The following is a 19,164-nucleotide window of genomic DNA, read 5'->3' on the forward strand; positions in this document are numbered from 1 at the left end:
CTTGTCATCAGTATTGCTTCCCAGTAGCCCAGCCTGTACACTGTTGAGTGAATCGTTATAAAAGTGTTATGGCACACAGTGTTGTATCAGATTCATAATTCAGTATGGGAAACGTGGTTACATTTTAATTTTCAAAATTTAAAAAATATTTATTTATTTATTTTTGGCTGTGTTGGGTCTTCGTTGCGGCGAGCGGGGGCTGCTATTCGTTGCGGTGCGCGGGCTTCTCATTGCGGTGGCTTCTCTTGTTGCGGAGCACGGGCTCTAGGCACGCGAGCTTCAGTAGTTGTGGCACGCGGGCTTCAGTAGTTGTGGCTTGCGGGCTCTAGAGCGCAGGCTCAGTAGCTGCGGTGCACGGGCTCAGTTGCTCCGCGGCATGTGGGCTCTTCCCAGACCAGGGCTCAAACCTGTGTCCCTTGCATTGGCAGGCGGATTCTTAACCACTGCACCACCGGGGAAGCCCCAAACATGATAACATTTTTTTTTTTAAACCCGTGATGATAGAGAAAGACATCTGAACAGTAATGTAATTCTTTGAAAGCAAAGTTATGAAACCTGAAAACTAATACATGATTAATCTTATATTAAAATCACTCCCCTATGCCTATGCAAGGATAGGCTGTCCACTTCAGTGCACGTCTCGCACACGATGTTCTGCACTATGAATGCTCAGGTGATGACAGTGATGAACACAGAAATGTATCATACACTTCCTCCACGTGGTTATTAGATGTTCACATGAAGACACACACACACACACAGCAGGTGAGTTTATTAACTGTACGGCAGGATGATTGTTCACTAGTCATTAGGTGGAAGTGGAGTGTCCCAGAGGTCTTCGTTCCTGTCGTCTGTCTTCACGTTGAGCGGCGGGGGGGTGGGTGGGGGGTCTTACTGTCGCAGGGGCAGAGATGGAGTGGGGACGGGGTGGGCAGGAGAGGCAGACACATTCAGTTTAACTTTACGGAAATACATCATGATTTCTGGCTGACTTTTCTGCTTTTTTATTTCTCTAAAAATGTTGCCATACGGTACCAATCCTCCTTCCACCGTTTGCTTTAGTTCCAGTGCCTGTGTCATAGAAGGGTCCGTGTCATAAAAGAAGCCAAAAAGCAGCCTCAGAAATCAGAGCCTGCTGCTAGGTGGTCTCATGTCAGTTTGTTTCCTGGCACTGCTGCTTCTACATCTTCTTCCTCGTCATCTGGCGCTGGTTTGGAAGCTCTCATCTCCCTCTGGTTGTCTTCTGTTAATTCCTCGGGTGTGGTGTCCATTAGTTCTTGAATTTCTCCAAGATCCATATCTTGAAACGTTTCAACTCTCTACCTCTTTTTGCCATATCTGTACTCTGATTCATGATTTCCTTTTCCTCTGTTGTAAATCCTGTGAAGTCATGCACAGCGTCTGGACACAGTTTTCTCCAGGAATGTACTGTTTTTGGCTTGATGGCTTTCATGACTTTTTCTGTAACAACCATGGCATCTTCAATGGTGTAATCCTTCCAGACTCTCATGATTTCTCTTCCACAGCATTGACAGTCCTTTGCACAGAGTACCATATGTAATAAGCCTTAAAGGTTCTTATGACCCCTGATCTAGAGGCTGAATTAGAGATGCTGGGTTTGGGGGCAAGTAGACCACTTTGACACCTTTGGTGTTGAACTCATGGGGTTCTAGGTGGCCAGGGGTATTGTCCAATTAAAAGAACATTAAAGGGCAGTCCCATACTGGCAGAATACTTCCTGACTTCAGGGACAAAGCATCGATGGAACCAATCCAGAAAAAGCGTTCTTGTTGTCCAGACCTTCTTGTTGTCCAACCAAAAGACTGGCAGCTGGGGTTCCCTCTTCCCTTCAAGGCTGGGGGGTCAGCAGCTTTATAGATCAGGGCAGTCCTGGTCATCGACCCCATTGCATTTGCACAAAACAGCAGAATTGCCTATCCCTTCCTGCCTTAAATCCAGGTCCTCGTGTCTCTTCCTTATCAATGAACGTCCTTTGTGGATTTTTTTTTTTTTCCTCAGAAGAGGGTACTTTCATCTGCTTTCAAACCTGATCAGGCAGATATCCTTTCTCCTCAGTGATTTTCTTAATGGTGTCTGGGAGCTCGTCTGCTGCCTCCTGGTTGGCAGAAGTTGCTTCTCCTGTTATCTTGACATTTTCAAAGCGAAATCTCTTTCCAAAATTATCAAACCATCCTTTGCTGACATTAAATTTTCCAGCTTTAGATCCTTCACGTTCCTTTTGCTTTAAGTTGTCATATGATGACTTCATATTAGTCATCACGCAGCAACCCTGCACCCACGTAAAAGCTGCATTTTCAGTACGTGATAAAAAGGTAGTTCACAAAAAGTGCCAGGTTCTCCCGCCTGCTGGGTAGCTGCCTGATGGCTTCATGAATTTCCTTTTCCTTTTTACAATGGTGTTTACATTGGATTCATTTATCTTGAAATGGTGGCAACCGCAGCAGCTGACCTCACCTCAATCAATGGTACACATATCAAGTAATTCAGCTTTTTCTCGTAATGTCATGACTTTGCTTCTCGGGAGCACGGCCAGCATCACTAGTGGCACTTCGTGTGGGTCCCGTGGTGTTATTCCAGGTTTGTGATCTTATACTAAACACGATGAAAAATGCACAAGAACCGGGAGGGACCACTTTTTACTGTGATGCCCAGTTCACTGCTGCTTACGTGAAGATGGATAGCGCCCCGCAGCCTTCTGAGGCTACTCTCAGCACTCGACCTCAGCGCAGTATCACAGGAGGCGGCTATGAAGTTATGACCGTGGTACAGTGTGAACTACGGTGAACGTATGCAGCTGTGATTTCATACCGCATCTTTACAGTTATTTACATTTCTCTCGACTAAGATTGGTGCCATCCATGTACGGTCTGTTAGCGTGTGCGTAAGTTTTGATAAGTTTTAACTTTTTATAATAGATTTGTGTATGTTTTATGGTTGTAAATGATATGATAGACTAGTATCTACATATATTTTATGTACTCATGACATAACAATTTCTTAATTTTTCTGATATTTCTAGGCTACACAGTTCATCTTCTTTCAAATTGTCCCAAATCTCCACATACTTTTCCAATGTATTTACTGAAAACAATCCACATGTAAGTGGACCCATGCGGTTCAAACCCATGTTGTTCAAGGGTTAGCTGTACTCAATTCACCTGTAGATCTTTAAAAAATTATAGATGAGACAGGAGTAGAGCTCATTACCACTGCCTTTTTGCTGTGAATCTCACCTTCTTCACCTTGAAAATGAAAGGGTAGAGGTCAGCGTTGGTTCTGCTCTCTGCGGATCTCCAGCTCCTTGAAGTGTTCAAAGAAAAGTATCATTCTGTGATCGAGCAAGCATGGGAAGAGCTGTGGGAAACAAAGATGCAGAGATTTCTTTACGCTAGGACTGGGCGCGAAGCGTTGAGATTCTCAAGGGGTGAATGGTCGGGAGCAGAGAGCCTCCGGTGGTTTTTGGATCATTTAGCCCTCTTGTTCGTGCCTCTTTTTAATGCATATTGAAAATTATTTTATGAAGCCTGGGAGATATCAGATTAGGTGATTTTCTAAGTCTGCCTTCCATGATTCTAATAATTTTAGGGAAGAAAGCATTTCAGAGGCTCTCTTTGACTTCATGCTGCTTTGACTGGCGGATATGAAAGCAGTTATGGCCACATCTGTTTGGGGAAGGAGCACCACTACTGATGATTCTCGTCCACACCTGTATTCTCATTATTTCTAGAGTATCGTTCTACACTGTCGCTTTATTCTAGAAAGTCCTTATCTTGGAAGGAGTAGGTACTTTTTCAGTTGAAAGTATGGTTTCCATTATAAAAATATACATTTTATGGGTTTCCCTGGTGGCGCAGTGGTTGAGAATCCGCCTGCCGTTGCAGGGGACACGGGTTCGTGCCCCGGTCCGGGAAGATCCCACATGTCGCAGAGCGGCTGGGCCCGTGAACCATGGCCTCTGAGCCTGCGCATCCGGAGCCTGTGCTGCGCAACGGGAGAGGCCTGCGTACCACAAAAAAACAAAACAAAACAAAAAATATATATATATACACACATTTTTGTATAATTTTAATAAACTTAAGAATAAAGCCCCCAAATCCTCCCACCTCCTTTCAATAGTTTGTATAAGAGGTCTCATGTCAAATAAACTCAAAATCAGCTTTACATCAAGGTGTGACTAGATATAAGCTACTCTTTCAAGTATTAAGCTTCCTGGGTTAAGCACACAACCAAATAAACACAACTTTTGTGTTTTTTGTTTACTTACCAGGTCACAGTGTTTCAGAAATATGTTATGGTTCTTCAGGCTTTTAGAGTTTTGCTTCCAAATATTCTTTTGCTGATAGAATAAAGAGGAGTGTGTGTGTGTGTGCACGCGTGCGTGTGTGCGTGTGTGTCTGTCTAGAGAAGAGAGTTTTCTTTATGTTGATGAATGCATTTCATACCACAGTGACTTTGTTTTACTCATTTCTTAGAAAATCAGCCTTAGATTAGCTTCCTTCACTTGTCTGGTTCCTGGGTACAAGTGATGACATTCATAAGACATCTTAGACATTGTATTTATCCAGCAGTGGTTGCTACCTTGTTGCCTTGATGAATCTCTTTTTAATTTAATGTTTGTTATTTTAACATCAGAACTTTAAAGCTATACTCATATTAATGCAAGTGCTTTTGGAAACAGATTATGTAACAGTGATTTAAATTCGATTCGTAACATCGTAATTAACAGTAACTCATTACTGTGATAATGTTTAATATTTTACAAGTATTGATTTGTTTTTCTCAGGTGTATTTCATTAAAGAACACAACATTGTTGCACCATATAAAATAGAAAGGGTAAGTAAAGCTTTTCATTTATCCCCAGTGATTTACATAGTGATTTTGAGCAGTAAGATTCTGTGTCTCTGTTAACTTCTTTGATGCAATGTAATGGGTATTTGAAAGCTTGTTCCCTAGCAGTTATAACAAAATCACCCAAGGGAATGACAGACTTTAGTCCGAGAGATTTCAATTAACTTTTTAACTTCAAAATAGGCGTGTCTATTGGGGGAAAAAAAGCTTAAATTATTAGGTTAAAAGTTGAAATCAGAATATGCATCGCTTAAAAGATTATTTACCGAATATCAGTGAGAACTTCTTTTAAATGTTTGAGAAGTACTTATAGGCTATAAAATACCCTTATTTAAGAGCTCAGTACTAATTTATAAATGCTGCTGGTTGGGTAGAAGCTCTGAGGGGCCGTGAACACAAGACTTGTAACTAGACGTTACATCCAGCCGTTCTGTGCTCTAACTAATGCTTTATGCTGTAGCTTAGTATGCAGTAAAGGGGTGACTCCTTGCAGAAGAGTTTTTACGAGACCTAGAGATGGGACTACTGCTCCTATAAATGACGCCTCTGAATTGGGAAAAGCCACCCTCTCCGAGCAGACGTCCGACAGGCCGGATGGCAGTTCCGGTCACAGGCCAGCCTGCGGGTTCTCAGCAGCAGCTTGGGGGGGGGGGGGGACGCACCAGCCACGTGCAGCCCCCTCTGAGTTTTATGTACAAGAAACATGTGCATGCGCCAGTCACTCAGAAACGGTGAATACTGCAACCTCGTCACTCACAGGTGGTGCTACTGGCACTTTGGGAAGGACGGTTCTTCATTGTGAGGGGCTGCCTCTTATATTACAGGCTGTTCCCACCCACGGAGTGCCCCCCTGCACTGTCCCCCTTTGTTGTGTGGCACCACACATTGACAAGTGCCCCGCAGGGGTGGTGGAACGCCCCCCTGCCCCCCCAAGTTGAGAACCGCTGCCTGGTGTACTCTCCCTGCAAAGGCTCTCCTGTCACCCACTTGAAGTGCAAAGCTGCTGAAAAGTTACATAAAACGAAATGAATAAGGTTTTCTGAAGCAAAGAAAAGCTCTTGTGAATTAGGACACCAAAGGATTCTCAGGTTTAAAGGGGCGGGGTTGTGACTTTGACCATGGTGATGAGACTTGATAGACTAGGAAGCCCAGACCCTTGCTCCTCTATGGAGAGACTGACTCAGTTCCCTTTGTGAGAAATCCAGAAACCAGTTAAGAGTGCCCTGCGCCCCAGGTGAGCATGAAATGAGCCACCCTGAAGCTGTGGGAACATTGTAGCATCCTTTCACTGTAGTCCCTCCCCTGGCACTGTGCCACGTGATTGGAGGGAACTCCCAGCTCCCATCTTCTCCCTGGGAAGGGAAAGACAAGACGGGACCATAGGTCCAATGTTCTGGCTTTTGGGGGCAGCTGCCTGAGGGACTGGCTTCTGTCTCACCTGTCCTGGACCTCTGACAGGACCCATAATGCTCTAGATGCCTGGGGACCCCTGAAAACAGGAAAGAGCTGCTCCAGGGGACCCTGCACCAGAGACACAGGCAGATACAGCCCAGCAGACTCACCCTCGGGAAAGAGAAGAGTGCAGCTTGTGACACATAAAATTAACCGCCACAACACTTGCACACCCAGCCTCAGAGCACCTGAGTGTATGAAGCCAGCACGGACAGGACTGAAAGGAGAGGCCGACAGCAGCACTGGACAGAGGAGACTTCCGTCCGTGCCCCACCTTCAGTCATGGGTAGATCATCCAGACAGAAGGTCACTCAGGAAACGGAGGACTCGACCAGCACTCTGACCAGATGGACCTCACAGACACACCCAGAACGTCCTGCCCAACGGTAGCAGGACACACGCTCTTCTCACGTGCACACGGGACGTTCTCCAGGACAGGTCGCGTGTCAGGTCACAAAACAAGTCAACAAATCTAAGAAGGTTACAACCACCGTGGAGTGAAGCCAGAAATCCATAGCAGCGGGAAAATTCACACGTATGTGGAAATTAAACAACACTCTTGAACAGCCAATGGGTCAAAGAAATAGAAATTAGACTCGAGGGAGGGGATATAGGTGTACGTACAGCTGATTCACTTCGCTGTACAGTAGAAACTAACACAACATTGTAAAGCAATTGTACTCCAATAAAGAAGTAAAAGAACAAAAACCAGAAAACCTCAAGATGATCAAAACGGAAACAGAGCATATATACCCAAACTGCAAAGATGCCGCAAAAGCAGTCCTAAGAGGGGAGTTTAACGTTAAACGCTTACCTTGAAGATCTCAAATTTAAAAACCTAACTGTACACCTCAAGGAACCAGAAAAAGAAGAGCAAACTAAGCCCAAAATTAGCAGAAGGAAGGAGATAGTAAATACAGCCGTAAATCCAACAGACTCTGCTCCCCTGGGGCGCTCATTCCGTGTGGGCGGAGGGAGGGCACGCCAGGCAGGTCCCTGCACGGGCCAGCAGGGGGCTGCAAATGTCTTAAAGTGATGGGGCCTGACGTGGTTGGTCTTCCTCTTTTTTAGGGCACAATGGAATATGTCTTCGAGTTGGATGTTTCAGGGAAGGTGGAAGGTGTCGTGGAGACATTGCTTCAGGTAAGCCAGGGCTTTTCTCAGACGTTCACTGGCAAACTGAGGCATAAACATTTTTTTTTTTTTTAAAGAATTTCATACTCATTTGTCTTACCAAAACCATAACCTTTTTTATAAATCTGAAACAGATTTACTTGAATATGTTGAACTTGAAAACTACACATTAGGAAGAAGCCATAGATATATCAGAGTCATTCTTACCTGTTACTAAGTAACAGAATGGTGGTTGTGTTTCATTGTTTCTAAGGAAATATCTTCAAAGCATCTGAGAGAAAAAATAAATTCTTGTGTATTTATATAACCGTAGCTTCACAGAGCATCCTGTCTGGACAAACTTGGGGACCAAACTGCTATGGTAAGAGTTTCTAAAGATCTGTATCTTTATTGTGAATGAACGTGTATTGATATGTCACTTATAAATCCTTATATCCATACTTTTTAAATGATTCTGTTTTAAAGATAACAGCCATTTTGCAGTCCCGTTTGGCTAGGACGTCATTTGACAAAAACAGGTGAGTTTTCGATGATTTTGTTTCCTGATTACGAAAGCAGTGGCATCGTCACCTGGTGCCTCAGTGTGTCCAGAACCAATAGTGGGTGTTACCACCTGCCTCACCCCAAACCTGCTCGTCTGGGGGAATGGCCCTGGCGTCAGTGCCAGAGCAGAGTCTGGGGCCTCCTTGCCACTTCTCCCAGCTGACATCTGTCCATCAGAAAGGCCTGGTGCCAGGTGCTCTCCACGATCTTCCCAGTCTACGAGCTCCTGTCTTTTCACATGTTAGCGCCTCCGTTCAGGCCACCAGCCCCTGCCACTAAGATCACAGTGACAGCGTTTAGCTTGTCCCCAGCTCCAGCCTTCCCTGCTCCAATCCCGTTTCCCTCACTGTGTCAAATGTACTTTTAAAATACATTCTTTCTAAGGAACTTATTTCATTATATCACTTGTCTGTTTGAAACTCTTCCAGACTTCCATTGCCTTCAGGGTAGAGTCTTAACCTCACCTGCACGCGGGGCTCTGGTTTAGCCTTTGTCACTGTTCCGGCCGCCGGTTCCTCTTGCATGCTCTGCTCTGGATCTGTGCGTTCTGTGCGATGCCTGAGGTGCCTTATGGCCTCCTGCCTCTGAGCCTCTGCTCAGAATGCTCAGCCTCCTGCCTCTTCTGCACCCGCCCAACTCTTCCTTACTCTTCTCATTTCAGCTGAGCTGGGGATTGTTCTGGAAAGTCTTTCCCGTCCCGTCAAGCTGTTAGGTACCTTCCTAAGGTGTCCTGCAGGGACCTAGAGACCACATTCTTACTGATCTAATGGAGTTTTGTTTCGGTTTTTGGTTTTGGGGTGTGTTGGGTTTTCTGTTTGTTTGTTTTTGGGGTTTTTTTGGCTTTTCTAAGTATCCAATATATTTTCTGCAAGTAAGTATACTTTTATATTAACCTGTTCTCTTATTTGTTTCTTGCCTTATTTTAAGTAGATTTCCTTGTATTAAGTAGATTTGGGCCATTTGTCTCTATCTCCATCTGCGGTATCACTGTGAATTACTGTAGCTTTAGGACAGCTCTTAATATCAGGCAGTGCAGGGTCCTGCACCCTCTTTCCCTTCTTAACTTATGTCTTCACTGTTCTTGGTCTTACACACTTCTGTATAAATTTAGAATCAGCTTGTCAAGTTTCATAAAGGAAAAGCCTTCTGGGATTTTGACTGTGATTGCAGTGAAACTTTCCATTTATTTAAGTCTTCTTTATAATTTTTCTTTATAAAGTTCTTTCTTCTCTTGTGCTGGATTTATTCCAGGTACTTCGTATTTTTGATGGTGTTGTAAATGATATCCTAAAGTATTTCATTTTATTGTTGATACTTAGAATGCAGTAGATTTTTGTGTATTCGTTTTGTTTTCAGCAACCCTGCTAAACATTGTGATCCATTCCATTAACTTTATATATAGGTTCTCTAATGTGTACAAAATCTTATGTAGCGATTGTTTCAGTCTCTAGTCACTAGATATCATTTTTATTTTAGATATTTATTTTTAGATTTTTGTATTCGGAATCCTCAGGCCTAGGACAAAGTAGAAAGTATTGGTTGAATAGATTCATTTATGGATTATTATGTGCTAGGCTTTTGCTAGAAGCTTATGTGTATAAATGAGATTCGTTTGTAATATTCTGTTTTATTGCTACCTTTGTGAGATTTGTGACCCTTACACTACATTTTCAAATGTTAAAGAATTTGCCAGAAAAGCCATCTGGCCAATAACGTGTTTTCTGTGTTTATGTTTGTTTACTTCTTTTTCTGTTTCACTTATATAGCATTAATTTTCATTTTTGTACTTGTAGGATATATTAGTTAAATGGATTGTTGGGAGGAAAGAATAGCTTCCATTTTAGGAAGGAAAAGGAGTAATAAGAATTAGTTTCTTTTGACCTACTTAGAATGCGTAATTTTTCTAAGTAGCAATTTAGACTTTAATCCTGGGCTTCAGCATGACATTAATTTTTAAAATGGTTCACTATGAAACTTTTGATTTATCCAGTCTCCAAAGTGTTAGGCTGAAGAATTTGGGGAAGACTTTTTTGCAGCGTGAAGTGAGATATTTCAGGATTGTATACTTCCTCCAAAAGAAAGAAGGTAAATTTTTGCTGAGATAAATTTTCATCATACTTCCAAGGAAATGCTTTTTTATTGAAACTATATTTATTTTTCCCTATTCATTCTGAAAAAGTTCAAGTCCTCACAAGTTGAAAGGTAATATAGTGAACACAGGTACTCTATGGGTCACCAAGCGTTAATTTGTCAACATTTTGCTGAATTTGCTTTGGTTCTTACATGCTCAGGCACATGCTCTTGCTTGCTGTGTGTGTGTGTGTGTGTGTGTGTGTGTACACATGTATAAATAATGCATATATGTCTGTATATATGTTGTATGTATGTATACATGTATAGCTGATGTGCATATGTATGTATGTTTGTGTGATACATATAAAATATATGCATACAACTTTTCCCTGAACCATTTGAAATGACACTGCAAGACTTCCTGACACTTCACCCATAACTACTTCAACATGTATCTCTCACAAGAAAGTTCTGTGACATTCCTCCATACTGTTATAACACTCAAGTAGCAATATTCTGTATGCCGGGTAACTTATAGCTCCATATTCAGGTTTCCCCATTTGTACCCCAAAATGTCCTCTTTAAAATACTTTGGACTAATTTTAGATTTAAAGAAAAGATGTAAAGACAGTGCAAAGAGTTCTTTTCCCCTCATCCAGTTCCCCCATTATTATATGTTCAGTGGGTGTGGATGCTGTAATCCTAGATTTGTTGGCTGTAATCCTAGATTTTTTTGATGCTATTGAAATTTTATTTTCCAATTATTTGTTACTGGTATATAGAAGTAGTTTTTTGTTGTTGATTTTTGGTTTTTTGTTTTTTAGAAACAGTGACCTTGTATCCTGTGACTTTTCCAAATTCAGAATTTACTCATTAGTCCTAGCAGGTTTTTTTGTAGATTCCATAGAGTTTTCTATATCCATAATTATTTAATCTGTGAATAATGACAGTTTCACAGAAATACTTGTGGCTTTTATTTCTACTTTTTGCCTCACTGCACAGTTTGATTAATAGACGCAGTGGGAGCAGACATATTCTTGCCTTGTTCCTGATCTTACAGGAAAAGGGTTTAATGTTTCACCATTAAAGAATGATGTCAGGGCTTCCCTGGTGGCGCAGTGGTTGGGAGTCCGCCTGCCGATGCAGGGGACATGGGTTCGTGCCCCGGTCTGGGAAGATCCCACATGCCGCGGAGCGGCTGGGCCCGTGAGCCATGGCCGCTGAGCCTGCGCGTCCGGAGCCTGTGCTCCGCAACGGGAGAGGCCACAACAGTGAGAGGCCCGCGTACTGCAAAAAAAAAACAAAAAACAAAAGAATGATTCCAGCTGTAGGTTTTTCATAGATGCCCTTTATCAGAGTGACGAAGTTTCTTTTTATTCCTCGTTTGCTGAGAGTATTTTCAAAAATAAGTTTAGAATTTTGTTAAGTACTTTTTGTGCATTTATTGAGATGATCTTTTTTTCTTTAATTCTGTTAATATTGTGAATTATGTTGTTTTTTCAGTGTTAGAACAACCTTGTATTCATGGGATAAATCCAACTTGCTTACGATATATTGTTCTTTTTACGTATTGCTGGATTTGCTTTGCTAGTATTTTGTAAAGGATTTTTGCATCTCTGTTTATGGATGTTGCTCTGTAAATCTTAGTGTATTTGTGAGGTTTTCCCGTCAGGGTTATGCTAGCCACATAACATGAGGTTAGAGATCTCCCTTTATCTTCTGTTTCCCAAAAGAGTTTGTATAGGATTGTATTTCTTGCTTAAATTTTTAACCACATTTACTGGTGAAGCCATGTAGGCCTGAAGTGTTCTTACTTAGTCAGTCTATTTGCTTGACACATAGTTAGGTTGTCTGTTTCTTCTTGTGTCTATTTTGTCAAGCTGCATTTTTCAAAACCTTTGTCCAGTTCATCCAAGTTGTCAGATGCGGGCATCAAGTTGTTAATGTCCTCTGAATGTCAGTAGGATCTGCAGTTATGGTCCCTCTTTCATTCCTTATGTTGATGCTTTATGTTTTTTCTTTACCAGTATTGCCAGAGGTTTGCCAATTTTATTAACCTTTTTAAAGATCCAACTTTTGACTTTATTGATTTTTCTCTATTTTTATATAAAAATCATTTTATATAAAATTGATTTCCTTCCTTCAGCTTACTTTGGGTTTAACTTGTTCTCTTTCCAGCTTCCTACAAAGTTTAGATCACTGATTTTAGACCTTCTTTTATAAGTAGGACTAGAACATAAATTTACCTCTAAGCACTGCTCAGCTGCATCCCTCAGATTTTAATATGTTTTTATTATCATTCATATGAAATATTTCATAATTTCCTTTGTCATTTCTTCTTTGACCCATTGGGTTTTTTCTTTGGGTTATTTGGAAGTATGTTGTTTATCTTCTCTGTATTTGGGGATCTTGTTACTGTTGTATTGTTATTGATTTCTAATCTAATACTCTCTTGGTTCAGAGAGTATATGGTTCAGTCTTTTTTTTTTAATAAGTTTATTTATTTTATTTATTTATTTTTGGCTGTGTTGGGTCCTCGTTGCTGCGCGCGGGCTTTCTCTAGTTGCGGCGGGCAGGGACTACTCTTCGTTGTGGCACGCGGGCTTCTCATTGCGGTGGCTTCTCTTGTTGCGGAGCCCAGGCTCTAGGCACACGGGCTTCAGTAGTTGTGGCTCATGGGCTCTAGAGCGCAGGCTCAGTAGTTGTGACGCACGGGCTGAGTTGCTCCGCGGCATGTGGGATCCTCCCGGACCAGGGCTCGAACCCATGTCCCCTGCATTGGCAGGCGGATTCTTAACCACTGTGCCACCAGGGAAGCCCTGGTTCAGTCTTTTGATGTTTGTTGAGATGGGTTGTATGGCTCTGCGTAGTCTGTCCTGACACAGGTTTCCCAGGCCCGTGAAAGGAACGAGTGCTCTGAAGTTGTGGAGTATGGTGCTCTGTACACGTCATTTAGGGCCAGTTGGCTGATGGTTGTTCGGATCATCTATACTTGACTGTTTGTTGACTTGCTCTGTCACTTACTGAGAGGAGGGTGTTAAAATTACCAGTGATGATTGTGGAATTGTTTATTTTCCCCTCTGTTTCTGTCAGTTTATGCCTCGTGTACTGGCAGGCTCTGTTATTAGGTTTACATACATTTATAAGACACCAGTTTTCTTACATGTTGTGATTGCATGCTGTATCTTTTTCTATCCTTTTTACTTTTAACTTGTCTGTGTCTTATTCCGTTTCTAAAAAACACTTTATATAGTTGAGTCTTTTTATACAGTCCGAAAGCCTCTGCTTGTTAATTGGATTGTTTAATTCATTTATAATTATGTAATTATGGATATAGTTGGCTTTTAAACCCACTCTCTTAGTATTTGTTTCCTAGCATTTCATTTGTTCTTTGTTTCTCTGATGCTCCTTTCTTGCCTTCTTTTGGGTAGATCTGGTGTTTTTAAGTATTCTACTTCTTAGCTGTAGTGCTTGGTGTCATTCTTAGTGGTCACTCTGGAGCTCACAATATGCACCTTGTACATAGCGTACCTTCAGGTAAGAGTATATTACACTCCTTTACAGTCGTTCAAGAGCCTTACAGCGGTGTGTTTCCACATAACCCCTCCTGCCCTTTGTGATCTGTGGTTTTATATTAAATTTCCATAAAACCCATGATACGGTGTTCTTTAGGTTTTTTTTTTTTTTTTTTTTTTTTTTTGCGGTACGCGGGCCTCTCACTGTTGTGGCCTCTCCCATTGCGGAGCACAGGCTCAGGACGCGCAGGCTCAGCGGCCATGGCTCACGGGCCCAGCCGCTCCGCGGCATGTGGGATCTTCCCGGACCGGGGCACAGACCCGTGTCCCCTGCGTCGGCAGGCGGACTCTCAACCACTGCGCCACCAGGGAAGCCCCCTTTTAGGTTTTTAAAGAATTTCTTTTTACTTTTTTTTTTTTTTTTTTTTTTACAGTAGGTTCTTGTTGGTTATCTGTTTTAAATATAGCAGTGTGTACATGTCAATCCAAGACTCCCAATCCCAAGAATTGAGATACATGCATTTATAGGTACATAAATTAAAATACTGAGAAATAATTCTTTTCTGTTTACTTGGAGATTTGAATACTTATGTTTCCTGATGCTTGTCTTTCCTTCCTGCAGAACCGGTGTTGCATCTGGTGTCATTTCTCTTAAGCCCAAAGAACTTCCTATAGCATTTCTTACGGTGCATATCTGGTCAGGATGGATTCTCCCAGCTTTGTCTGAAAATACCTCTATCTTACTCTCATTTTTGAAGGGTGTTTTTGTTGGAGATAAAATACTAGGTTCACAGGGTTTTCTTTCACTACTTGAAGGGTTTTCGTTCCGTTGTATGTTGCTGTCCATTGTTTCCTGTGAAAAGTCACATCATTTGTCCTGTTGTTACTGTGAATTAAGGTGTAGTCTCTCTGCGCCTGTCCTGCTGGGGGTTTCTGGGTAACAGAGCCTGTGAACTGGTGTCTTACATTAGACAGTTTTCACCACACTCCACTCAGTGTTTCTTCTGCCCCGTCTCCTGTCTCTTCTCCTGTGACTTGAGTTACACTCGTGTTAGTATGTTTTATAGTTTGGCTTAGATCTCAGACACTCTGTTCTGTGTTTTTTTTTTAATTATTATTATTATTATTCTCCTTTTGTCCTGTTTCAGTTAGGACTTTTTTATTGGCCTTGTTTTCAGCCACATTGGGCTTTTCCTCTGCCGTGCCAGTCTGTTAGGCTTGTTTAAGTCATTCTTCATTTCCTCTCGCCCAGATTTTCATTTCTAGCATTTCCTTTCAGTTCTTTTTCGTAGTTTCTACTTCTCAGATGAAGTTTTCCTTCCCTTCACATCTGTTTTCCATCTTTTCTTCTGGATCTTTTAGCACATTTACTACAGTTATCTTAACGACTCCCTCTGATGGATCCGACGTCCGGGTCCTCTTCCGTGGAATCTTCTCTTTCATGAGTGCGGGTCATATTTACTCACTTCTTTGTGTTTCTTGTAAATTTTTTGTGTGCTGGGAAGTTTGTTTTAAAGGAACTTTAGAGACTGACCTGAGGAATATTTGCCTCTGGAGGTGGTCATGCCCACCCCCATCCTGCCCGCTGCTTGCCCTGGGGGCTCCGTCAGTGTAATGAGTGGAGCTGGGTTAAATCCAGGTCCCCATGCCCAGTTGCACAGCGGGAGTGCGCAGAGCTGTCCTCAGCGGGGCTTGGGGTCGGTGCCCTTGAAGGATTTGCAGACATCCTTGTGCTTCCCAGCTGAGCCTCCTCCAGCTCTCCGCCCACGGAGCATCTGTGCCCTCCAGGCCTGACTCCTGCTGTCTGGTGTCTCCCTCATCCTGCAGCCCTCACCCCCTGTGGAAGATTGCCCCTCCTGCTGCCACTCAACTGCTGGTCCCTTCATTTAGGTTTCTCTGCACCTGAGCTTTCTGATGGGTTTCTAAACATAGCAAGGATTGTGTAGCTCATCTGGCAGGTTTTGTGGTTGGGATGAGAGCTGTGAGGTCTCCTTCACGTCCAAACTGGAAGAGGAAGCCTGCTCCTGTGTGATTTTGTGCTTGTTTTTTTTAATACATTTATTTATTTTATTTATTTATTTTTGGCTGCGTTGGATCTTTGCTGCTGCACACGGGCTTTCTCTAGTTGCGGCAAGCGGGGGCTACTCTTTGTTTTGGTGGTGGGCTTCTCACTGCAGTGGCTTCTCCTGTTGCGGAGCATGGGCTCTAGGCGCATGGGCTTCAGTAGTTGTGGCTCACGGGCTCAGTAGTTGTGGCTCGCGGGCTCTAGGGCGCAGGTTCAGTAGTTGTGATGCATAGGCTTAGTTGCTCCACGGCATGTGGGATCTTCCCGGACCAGGGCTCGAACCCGTGTCCCCTGCATTGGCAGGTGGATTCTTAACCACTGCGCCACTAGGGAAGCCCTGCTTTTGTTCTACTACTTACAGAGGAGACTTTTTGTTTTTTGTTTGTTTGTTTGTTTTTTTTTTTTGACTGCGTTGGGTCTTCCTTGCTGTGCGCGGGCTTTCTCTAGTTGCTGCAAGTGGGGGCTACTCTTTGTTGTGGTGCATGGGCTTCTCATTGTGGTGGCTTCTCTTGTTGTGGAGCATGAGCTCTAGGCACGTGGGCTTCAGTAGTTGTGGCTTGCGGGCTCTAGAGTGCAGGCTCAGTAGCTGTGGCGCATGGGCTTAGTTGCTCTGCGGCATATGGGATCTTCCTGGACCAGGGATCGAACCTGTGTTCCCTGCGTTGGCAGGTGGTTTCCCAACCACTGCACCACCAGGGAAGTCCCAGAGGGGACTTATTTTTAGCTCAGTTATTTAACTAAGTAATTGCCTAAACTCTTGATGATTTGGTTGTTTCCCTTCTATTTTTTTTTAAATTAGTAAAGCAGAACGAAAATGGACTTTTTTGATGAGTTAACATAATTTAGGAGGGAGTGGTGATCACCTTTGACTGGTTTTACTGCAGTAGATCCCCAAAAGACTCTACGTTGGAACTGACATGCACGTAAACTCATAGCCTTATAGAATGGGGTGTGCAGTAAGTGCTACCCATGCCAAAAGAGTTTCTATGACAATAAAGTAGGTCTTAATGACACAAAAATAGAAAATTATGTTCATGTAAGAACAGTTTCAAGGCCGACTTATTTGGAGAGGAGTGAAGAGTACCAGTAACAGGGTTATTTGGTATTTTTTACTTGTCTGTCTTCTCTTCTTGGATACGTAATCTCTTCTGCTTTTAAAAAACTCAAGTGTTCGTTATACCACCGGAAAGAAAGTCAGGTTTATTTAGGTGACTGATTTACATCACCAGTTTCCTTGTATCAAATGCGGTGTTTAGACACCTGTTCTGCAGAGTCACTTTGTAGCTCCCTCAGATAAAGTTAAATCTAGAAAGTAGATCGATTTCTGATTTTTCTTGCTTTTGCCGGAAAAAACATATTCTCAGATTCCAAAGTGTTTCTGAAAAGCTGCACATGGAATGCAAAGCAGAAATGGTGACACCTCTGGTGACGAATCCTGGCCACGTGTGCATCACTGACACCAACCTGTATTTCCAGCCTCTCAATGGGTACCCGGTAAGTAGTCTGTAGGCCAGCGGAGGGCTCCTCTGGCGTTCCCGTTTGCGTCTTCAAGCTCTCTTTCCTGTGAACTTGACTTGACAGTTAGAGTGTTCTCACATTTTGGGGAGGGTCAGAGTTACCCCCGTCCCCATCCAGCATCTGGTAGTTAACGGCTCCCCGTGGAATCCTGATGCACCCTCACCCGTGTTTCAGCTCTTGTGACTTACTTTCTGTTACTTCGGAGGGAAAAGAAACCCTGCCCCTTCTGATTTTAGTAAAGGGTCATTAGAGGTTTATACCTTTCTACTGGGAAGCACTTCTGCAAGAGAGCAGTGAAATACACTAAGGTTGATTAGAGACGGATGCTGTCTGTGTACTTGCTGATATGTACACGCCTAAGTTGTATTTCTCCTTCTCCCTTAATTACAAACCAAATCAGTAGATCTGCATCTGTCCCAGAGGCAGTGGCCTCTCCAGCCAGTGCAGAGCTGCACGTGGCACTGCTGTCACTGGGCAGCTGCAGTTCTGCTGCTGTGATGCTGGAAACATCTTCTCTTGCACGATGATTTTAGGCTCACGAGGCCACACAGTAAAGATGAATTCAGATTTCTGCACTAAAACTCGTAAAGATTGGCAGCTTTATCTAGATACGGACCCTTTTCAGAGTGGCTCATTGAAACAACAGAAACGCTAATACTCTGTGAGTGCAGTTGGACCGTTTGGCAGGTAGCTTCAAGAACAGGAGTGTTTTCTGCCATGGAAGAAATTCTCCAGGCTGGTCGGTCATTACACGTCACTGAAACGTGAACACTTTCCAAAGTGAAAGGTGATGCTATAACAATTCTGTCCACCAGGTGGTAGGGCACACTCGCCGGGCCCTCCAGTGGACACAGTACACGTTGCTGACGGCATTCTTTGTGGCGTCATCAATTGGCTGGACCAACGCTGTTGCTGTGGCCTCGGTCAATACTTGAGCAACAATATCTGAGTATAAGCCACAGCTTCAGGGTCCCAGGTCTGGGCTGGGGGCCGTGGCCAGTCTTCAGGCAGCTTCCACGGCTACACACCCTGCGTCTGCAGGCTCTCCCTCCCTCTTACTTGGAGGGAGGAGGGTGGACCTGTCGCCTTTTAGCCAATCTCAGTACCTTTTGCGACCTTGTTCCTCTCTCACTAGCATTTTAAGGCTCCAGAGAAGCGAGACAATTTTCCTCCTTATAAAGTTTAGAGGCCCTGCTTTATACTATATCTGTTTATGAGCCTTATTACACTGTAGTTTAAGGAGCTAAAAGACAGGATCCTAAAAAAAAAAAAAAGCTGTATGTCAGTTCTGAGCAAACCGTAGGTCTATAAAAATAGGAGAATTCCTGAGAGGAGGTCTACACTAATCCTTTAATATTTCCTACCACTCAGCAACCCTGCAGAAACCTGAAAGCTAGATGCCTGCATTATCATCCTGGGGGGTACCGGCGGGGGTGGGGGGTGGGTAGGGGCACTGGTCTACGTTCACAAAGCTAGTGAAAAGGGCAGACCGGCGTGTAAAGTGAGGCACGCCCTGTTCTCAGAGCTCACTTTCCAGGTGTTCAGGTGTGACCCGTCAGGAAGTTAAGGTGGGGCAGCTGAAGGGCAGCTTCTAATTGTGTCAGAATCTTGACATTGGAGATCGTCTTTCTACTTTTAAAGAAACCCATGGTCCAGATAACACTCCACGACGTCCGCCGCATTTACAAGAGGAGACATGGTCTCATGCCTCTGGTGAGTTCGAGAGGAACATCCCCTCTAGAGGATGACTGTCTTCAGTTTGGCCAGTGGTTTACTGGCCTGCACCCACCTCGGGCTCGTCTGAAAGACGCGGGTGTTTGTGTTGCAAGCAGAGGGGCCGTGAGGCCCGCAGCCCCTTCTTTTGGCTGCGCTGGAAGTCTATCAAGGAGCGACTCTTTCTGTGGGGGGAGGGCTGTTGGGAAAAAGGCTTTGGCTCCAAGAGCAGGGGGGCTCAAGTGCCCTTGAGTTTCTCCCTGCCGAGTTCTCAGGGTCCT

The 19,164-nt window shown here is 43.5% G+C and overlaps 1 protein-coding gene across 8 annotated transcripts in view; it reads left to right on the forward strand.

Moving 5' to 3' along the window:
• The window catches only part of NSMAF (neutral sphingomyelinase activation associated factor), a 64,888-nt gene that overhangs the window by 23,218 nt on the left and 22,506 nt on the right, over positions 1 to 19,164 (forward strand). For all 8 annotated transcript variants that reach the window (XR_016388560.1, XM_089899131.1, XM_089899130.1 and 5 more), the window contains exons 6-11: positions 4,805 to 4,855; positions 7,394 to 7,465; positions 7,770 to 7,817; positions 7,922 to 7,974; positions 17,017 to 17,146; positions 18,812 to 18,883. Coding sequence is in view for 7 of the 8 variants with exons in the window: in XM_089899131.1 (XP_089755257.1) it covers positions 4,805 to 4,855; positions 7,394 to 7,465; positions 7,770 to 7,817; positions 7,922 to 7,974; positions 17,017 to 17,146; positions 18,812 to 18,883 (426 nt within the window). In the remaining variant the exon portion in view is untranslated. The remainder of the gene's footprint in view (positions 1 to 4,804; positions 4,856 to 7,393; positions 7,466 to 7,769; positions 7,818 to 7,921; positions 7,975 to 17,016; positions 17,147 to 18,811; positions 18,884 to 19,164) is intronic.

This window comes from Delphinapterus leucas, chromosome 17 (genome assembly GCF_059928025.1).
Source record: "Delphinapterus leucas isolate spDelLeu-1000000601 "Yukka" chromosome 17, BTC_Dleu_Yukka2, whole genome shotgun sequence".
NCBI classification, from domain to species: Eukaryota; Metazoa; Chordata; class Mammalia; order Artiodactyla; family Monodontidae; genus Delphinapterus; species Delphinapterus leucas.